Source organism: Mycetomoellerius zeteki, unplaced genomic scaffold (assembly GCF_001594055.1).
Source record: "Mycetomoellerius zeteki isolate Tzet28-1 unplaced genomic scaffold, Tzet1.0 scaffold202, whole genome shotgun sequence".
Taxonomy (NCBI): Eukaryota; Metazoa; Arthropoda; class Insecta; order Hymenoptera; family Formicidae; genus Mycetomoellerius; species Mycetomoellerius zeteki.
In genome coordinates this window covers 61,276-69,459 of record NW_017256980.1, presented here as the reverse complement: position 1 = coordinate 69,459, position 8,184 = coordinate 61,276, and the positions used below count along the sequence as shown (strand labels likewise).

At 35.0% G+C, this 8,184-nt stretch overlaps 1 protein-coding gene and 1 long non-coding RNA gene across 2 annotated transcripts; both read right to left on the bottom strand.

Moving 5' to 3' along the window:
- Nucleotides 1-2,404: 2,404 nt before the first annotated feature.
- Nucleotides 2,405-5,878, bottom strand: LOC108722370 (zinc finger protein 420). Its single transcript, XM_018447440.1, has 3 exons — nt 5,720-5,878; nt 5,501-5,642; nt 2,405-5,375 (listed from the first exon to the last, which is right to left on the bottom strand). The coding sequence occupies exon 3, from the start codon at nt 5,365-5,367 to the stop codon at nt 2,554-2,556; it is 2,814 nt and encodes a 937-aa protein (XP_018302942.1). The 5' UTR covers nt 5,368-5,375; nt 5,501-5,642; nt 5,720-5,878; the 3' UTR covers nt 2,405-2,553.
- Nucleotides 5,879-6,659: 781 nt separating this feature from the next.
- Nucleotides 6,660-7,547, bottom strand: LOC108722378 (uncharacterized). Its single transcript, XR_001936608.1, has 3 exons — nt 7,489-7,547; nt 7,038-7,304; nt 6,660-6,934 (listed from the first exon to the last, which is right to left on the bottom strand). It is a non-coding gene; the product is annotated as an uncharacterized lncRNA (long non-coding RNA).
- Between the last annotated feature and the right edge of the window lie 637 nt (nt 7,548-8,184).

The window sequence follows — 8,184 nt, the reverse complement described above, 5'->3', positions numbered from 1 at the left end:
CGATCTCAATCTTCAATGCGTAGTCTGATTCCGGCCTTACGGTCTCTATCGTGATTGGCCAATTCGCTTACTGATTATGTCTTACGGCTTTACGTTTTTGTATGTGCCATGGGCTTCATTCTCCACGTGTCGCGACGTTTAGCCTAAATGCCTAATCTGAGCCGGTATTTCTAGTCTGTTTTTATTTTAAAAGAGAGAAGAGAGAGATTTAATTTTCAATCTTCAAAAATGAAATCTCACTCCTTATAGTAAGATTCACCCTAAAAGTTTTAAAGAATACATCGTTTCTTATCCTATTTTTTCCTTTTAAATTAATTTTACTTGGTTATTATTTTACTTAATGACTTTATTACTAATTTTATGTATTATAAAATTTATATGAACCGTTTATATAATATAAACGGAAAAAATATATAAAGTTACACTCTAAATTAAATTACAATTTTTTAAATTTGTTTTCGCGATATATGTAGCATTTTCTTTCATAACAGAAGAAAGAGGAGCGTCTTTATTTTGCTTTTCATTCTTTCATTGGAAACATTTTAGCACATATATTTAAATTTTAAATGTATCTGTATTCAAAAATAAATTGTAATATTTATTGAAAGTATAGAAAGACATAACTTTTTAGTTCATTAGTAATCATTGCTTTACAAACATATGAAAATGAGGATATAGAAAAAATAATTTAACTACTTTTAAAATAATATGTTATGCATTTTATAACCAGTTAGTTATTTAAAAATTATACAAAACATTCAGAAAGATAAAAATAAACATTTAGAATGTTGTCCAAAAATATAATCTGTATCTTTCATTTACGAAAATATAAACGCCACATATGTCATTAATACAAATTTAAATTAAAAACAAATGTACAAGCATAATTAGAATTTATTTATCAATTTAATACAGATACAGTTGGATAGCAAAAAAGAAAGAACCAAATTTCTCTTACAATCATCTAAGGCTATCTTAACATTTATAATTTTTCGTTCAACTGGAATAAAAAGTGATTAATTTCTCTATTAAATTAACTGTTATATTGCAGAAACAGATTTTGCTTTTTTTTGTACGTATACTTGCGCGTAGTAAAATTTTTAAAAAGTTTCTACACAAATCATATGGAAAAAGTGTCTTCGGTCAAATTGATTGAAACTGTGATATTCTGTAGATCATGAGATGCTGACCAAAAGTTTTCTTAGGCCAAAGCATAAAACAGGTTTTGCTGTGGTACTATTCAAAAGTTCTATTTAAGATCTAATCCTATCTTTATCTACTAAAATGCACAGAATAATGAATTGAATCAATTGATGTACAGAAAGTATATTGTTTAAAAAAAATTTAGTTTACAAGTACGCATATTGCAAATTGCATATTTTTTTGGAAAAAAAAAACCGTGTTTTCTCTCTCTCTCTCTCTTTTATGAGAAATTTTTGATAGAAAATGTTATTAAACTCATTCGCACAATCTCTGAACATTAAAATTCAATGTCGCACAGGCTACGTTAAGTTGTAATTGTGATTAGAATTGGAATGTAAGCCCCTGATGGAGCATTTTCCAAAAGTTGTTTCTATAATAAATTCTTAATTGACTTTTTTTGTAATGTGTTATTTTTTTCTTTGTTAAGATTATTTCATTCCTATTTTAAAACAAATTTGTTACACATTATTTATACATAGTTATAATATTAATGTAGTTTAATATCGTTGAAGAGTGCTGAACGCGACGGCAGGGAACAGCATTACGGCGCCGGCAGAGCGGTGATGGGAACGATGAGGGAAACAATGAGTGCGTGAGAAGGGGGAAGCTGCCTTCGGTGGCACGCGTTGGGCTGCCCTGGTTTAGCACATAAAGATATTTAAATCTGTCCATTGTTTATGGTTTGGCTTAAGAAAACTTTTCATCAATATCTCATAATTAACAAAATATCATAATGTCAGCTAATTTGATAAAAGCCACTTTATCACACGATTTGTGCAAATCCTTTCTCCAGAAATATGAGTTGTTGAATAATTTTGTGATATATATTCTAAAAAAAGTAAATAAAACATAATTAATTCTAAAATTAAAAATATCGTAAGACATTTTTTATTTAAATAAAAAAAACAAAAAAGTATACACACACACACACACACACACACACACGCACGCACGCACGCACGCACACACGCGCGCACACATATATGTATATGCAAATGAAGCCATATTAAAGCATTTTTTCAGATTTTATAAATATATTTAACCTATATAATTAACTTAAAAAAATTAAAATATATATTGTAAATTAGGTTTATGTACATTAACTGTGCAATTTATGTACATTAACTTCTCATTAGAATCAGTATCTTATTTTACTTACATACTTCTCTAGAAATTAAACTTGTTTAGAATGTTACTTGTATACAGGTTATAAATAAATCCTGTGCATTCTTAAGTCTGGTAAGGGACATTCATCATGAATATATTCACACACACATTACTTTCTATAGAGTCATTAATAGCATGTGAAATATCACAAGCAATATGCAAACGGTAAAGTGGAAATGATAATTATATGTGTATCTTGATGTGTTCCTTCAATATAGCTTTGCCTTCAAATCTTTCTTCGCAGATTTCGCAGACAAAATCGTCTCCATCGTCGCTGTCGTGATGATACTGTATAATAACATGTGACGTTTCGTTCGGCATTAAAGAGTCTTGTTCGTTTTTAATATGATTCTTTCCCTCTTTCAGAGTTTCAACGTCCATAGACATATCTGCGCTATTTATCTGTACGATTTGACTGGAATAATTCTCATGGCCTTGCGGATTTGGTATCGCTAGAACGGGTAGCGATTCGTTCTGCTTCGATATTATATTTAAAGTGTTGTCCTGTTTAGATTCAATCAAATGTATCGTGGGCATATCATTCTGCCCGACTGTTTCATCGAGTGTATCAGATTCTGCGGACATAATGTTCGTCGCGTCGTTTGGCTTGTCTATAGCAATCATATCGAGAGGATCCGTTTGATCTTGTTCTACTTGGATTACCTGGATATTCTCATCTTCTTTGCCATCCACAATGAATCGTATATTGCTATGCTTGAGCTCGGATATCGCTATGAAGCCGTCACTACGTTTCTCCGCGGCAACTACAACAAACGCGTTGTTTTGCTTCTCATTTATATCATGCATATCGTCTGATTTATCAGCTGTATCCGTGATGGATAATAAGGCTTCGTTTTGCTCTGCTTTCTGCATAAAGTCCAAGTTCTGTTCCGTCTGTGTGTTCACGTTACACGACGATGACTTTGACGACTTTTTCTTTGCTGATTTCGACTTTGGAGAGGCATCGTTATTAGTTTTCGCCTTTGCTTCAGCTATCATCTGATCCGAATGCTTGACGATGTGCGCGCAGAGTTCGTCGCGATCCTGATTCAGAGCACCGCAAAGCGGACACTGATACGGAGGACTCCCTTCCGTTTCGTTTTTCCCTGCTGCGTGAACCCACCGAACATGTTCGCGCAGGACTACCTTCTGATTAAAAGCTCTCGAGCATAATGGACACACGTGCGGTCTCTCCCCTGTGTGAATTCGCTCGTGTTTCCTCAAAGTTCCACCGTCTCGAAACGCCTTCCAGCAATATTTGCAACCGTACGGTCGTTCACCAGTATGTGTACGATTGTGTATTAAGTACCCCTGACGAGACGAGAACGTTTTCGAACAGGTATCGCATTGAAAATGGGCCGGACTTCCGGCGTGCGTTCTACCGTGCTCCCAAAGACCCTGTCGCGACACGAAGCTCTTTCCGCATTCCATGCAAGTAAATGGCGAATCTCCAGGATGTACTGACAACCTGTGCTCGTCCAGCTCGTTCTGCTTCTCAAATTGCGAGCCGCACACCTCGCACGAGTGAGTCTTCTTGCGATGAATCCATTGGTGGCGAAACATCTTCTGCTTGGTCGTGAACTTCTTTCCGCACTCTGAGCAAGCGTGCTTACCCCATTTATTATTAGATACACCTTGTTCGATGTTGCTTTGCATTATTTTCTTGGCGCAGGTGATTTGATGGGTCGTCAAGTGATTTTCGTCCTGAAATTGTTTGTCGCAGTACTCGCACTCGATCGGCATATTCCAGTTGTTCTTCGAAGTATGAATCTTTTCGTGAGATGTCAAAGCGGTCGCACGAGAAAATTTCATTCCGCAATGCTTACATGTGTACTGCTTGCTGTTATTCATTTCGGCTTCTGCGTAATCTTGTTTATTCGTATTATTGCACCTGTAAAACGTCTCGACTTTGACTATCCCATCGGGAGTGTTGAACGAATTTATCGTTATGTTATACTGTTGACTGTTATTTATGGAATCATTGATATTATTTTGCTCGGTATACTCGGTAAATTGCGTCATTTCACCATTGGGCATCACTGTAAACTCTTGCAGCGTATCCATCTTGGTATCCTGATTCGGTATTGAAGTAACTATCGATTGTCCGCTATTAAAATTGTATGACGAGACCGGCCATTGAACTTGACACACATCATAGTTTTGTACAGACTCGGTAGATGAAGAGGATAATACCACCTGAGAAGTATTCTGTGAATCAGGCTGGTTCTCCGGCCATTTTCTGAATGTCTCCACTGGCTGGGACATATTATTACTCTGAGACTGCATGATGGCTCGTCCCGCAACATATGTGTGTATCTTCATGTGATTGGACAAGCTAGAAGGTCTCTGGAAGTCCGAGCCACAAATAGTACATTTGTGCGGTCGTTCAACATGTTGCGTGTGTGCCTGTATCGTATGCGACTGCAAACTCTGCTTGGAACGGAACAAGTTACCACATGTTCTGCATGCATGAGGACGATCTACTTGATGGCAAACCATATGATTATTCAAATCAATCTTCCTTTCAAATCTCTCTCCGCAAGTGGTGCATGATAGCTTGGACGTTGACTGACATACGGTCTGATGTTCAACCATTTCTTCTTGGGTGAAGAGACGTTTACAGACTGGGCAATTGATCTTCTTGTCCTCGAAGCACGGATACATACCACCCAGTTGACGTAGAGCTTCCACAGCCATGGATTCGTCGTCGCCTGATGTATACTGCTGCTGTTCCTCCTGCTTGATGTACATCGGATACACTACCTGAGTGTCCTCCTCTTCTTCCGACTGTTCCGCAAGGATCTCGACGGTACCTTGTGACTCTACAATATCAGTATTAGCAGTATTACCGACCGTGACCTCTGTAAGGCCTTCCTGGAGAACACATTCGTCGACTTGCTCGCATATCTCCTCGTGAGATATCATGTTTTCCTCTATAGCATCGTGCACTTCACCGAGGGGAAACGTCACATAATGTTCTGCCTCGTGAGTCTCCATTCTGCTTGCTACTTAAATTACATCAACATATATTAACAAAACGTATTATAACGTGCACGACGATGCTCGAGGAACCTAGTTTCACCTCAACTCTCAAGTTAGGTCTTCTAGGTTAAGTTGGGGTTTATCATACCTGGACGTCGCGTACTCGTGTTTATTGCTCTATTAGACGCCTGTGACACGTCACAACGATTATCGTGCACGATTTGCAGCCGCTGAATAATATATATTCCTTTTTTCGTTCTGTGAGAATACGGGTACCGACGGGTATCGACCTGTACAGAAAGAAAGATATACAGTTTTACATTTATGATTTATAAAAGTGTATTTGCAGTGATTTGAAGATGCGTACGACAACGTGCGGAGAAATTTCCGAAAAAAATGAATTAAGTCATTTCGATGATTCAATTAACACTATCAGCTGTAATACTGCGAGGTTATTCATAGAATAGTGCCCCATATCGGGCACTGCCTGAAGTTGCGCGATAGTGAACGGTTTTTCGATAGAAGAACGAGAACTCTCGATACTTTCAAATAATTAAATATCGTTATATATCCGTATCCGTTGAAATATCTGATTTTTTTTGGATTAACTAGAAAAGATATACAATAAATGATAAGTGATAATTAAAAAGATTTTGAAAATAATTAATTTTCTTTCATATATTTACAAGTTATATTTCTTGCTGCTGTTTAAATGAAAATTACTCGCTACGAAGAAATAGATACAGAAAAAAAGAGCAATAAAAGAAGTAAATCTAAGATATTTTCTTAAAGATCTGCATTTTATTTTATACTTCTGTCTTCAAAGTGAGATGGAAAACTAATGTAAAGTGTAAAAAGTGCAAATAAAAGGATTAGAACTTAAGGTGCAATTTCACGCAGCGTCAAAACGCTGGCGGCTCTCCCCACTCTGACCTAGAGAACCTCTAGTAGAGAGAATCGACAACTTGGTCATGTGACTAGCTACACCGTGATTGGCTGGCAAGAATACGTATGGATTAAGATATTGCGACGCCAATGCATTTGTCAGAACGGATGTTCAGCTGATGATGGTAACACATATGAGGTTAGTGATCGTTAATTACAATAGTAATTGTGTTTTTTAAAACTGATTTTATATACTTATATTTGTTATATATATATTTGACGAAATGTTTATTAGGAGAAATTATAAATAAACTTTTATTTATATTTTCTCCTTACATAAGAAATATATATTTAGGTATTGAAATTATATATGTTATTGATAGTTTGTAGATGCAATTACTTGGTGACACGCAGAATTTTTAATCAATTTATTGTACTTATATATATTACAGGCAATATAACGTAATATACATTCATGATTCACCATGCCATCGTATTGCTCTGCATACAAGTGTTTCAACAATAACGATCAAGGCTATGCATCAGATACTCGTGTGATGAAACTGTTTTTTTTTAACTTTCCATGACAGTTCTTTCGATCCTCTGAGGAACACGTACAAAAACGAGATGGAACTGAATCAAATTTTACTCATTTGCGTCCAGCAACAAATTCAATTTCAGAAGGCTTAAAATGTACCTGCAAAGAAAAAATTACAAATATGTTATGACTCTAACAGTATATTATTACATGTTTATCTTCTAAAGTATAAAATCAGAGAATACTACACATAACTACTAACTTCGCAAAGTTTTTGAGAACTGCTAGGTGACCAGTTTTTGCCCCTTCCTACTGCAGCAATCCATTTTCTTTTTTAAAATTTCATCACGCGGGTATCTGACTAATGCATAGCCTTGATCGCTATTGTTGGAACACTTGTATGCAGAGCAATACGATGGGATGGTGAATCATGAATGTATATTACGTTATATTGCCTGTAATATATATAAGTATTATACAATAAATTGATTAAAAATTCTGTGTGTCACCAAGTAATTGCATCTACAAACTATCAATAACATACATAATTTCAACACCTAAATATACATTTCTTATGTAAGGAGAAAATATAAATAAGAGTTTATTTATAATTTCTCCTAATAAACATTTTGTCAAATATATATATAACAAATATAAGTATATAAAATCAGTTTTAAAAAACACAATTATTATTGTAATTAACGATCACTAACCTCATATGTGTTACCATCATCGGTTGAACATCCGTTCTGACAAATGCATTGGCGTCGCAATATCTATACGTATTCTTGCCAGCCAATTATGGTGTAGCTAGTCACATGACCAAGTTGGCGATTCTCTCTACTAAAGTTTCTCTACTCTGACGATTCTGATCTAGGGTTATTAAATGTCAGGTTTTGAACCGGATTGTTAGGTATTCAGAAGTCTTGTCCGGTGATATGTCAAACCGGACGTCATATGTCCGGTTTTTTGGTAATCGTCGCGGATGGACGAGGTCCATCAAAATCAACAGAATGGAAATTGAATTGATCAAAGCTGAATTACTTACAGTTAATTTTGACATGATATGTAATGAAATCGTAAATTATGTGAAATCTATAAAACCAAATATATTAAAAGCAGTAAAAAGTGTGTACAGAGAAGTACAATTTATCAAATAATTTTATGAGCGTTAAGTCATTATAATTAATTCATTATAAGTCATTATAATTATTTAATGTTTTAACAAATGTAAAATATATTTTAGTTTAATGTGTTGTTGAACATGTTAAGAATTTTAACAATGTTAAATTTTACATGTATGAAACATGTGTTAATTTTGCTTTTTTATCAATAAACTATATTTTATATTAAACATAGTTAGTTAATGTTTATGTATAAACCAAATTCTGGAACAGATTTTCCCTTCG

Bases quoted from the DNA above. Each gene is read 5' to 3' on its own strand.
- LOC108722370 (XM_018447440.1), bottom strand. From the start codon at position 5,367: ATGGAGACTCACGAGGCAGAACATTATGTGACGTTTCCCCTCGGTGAA.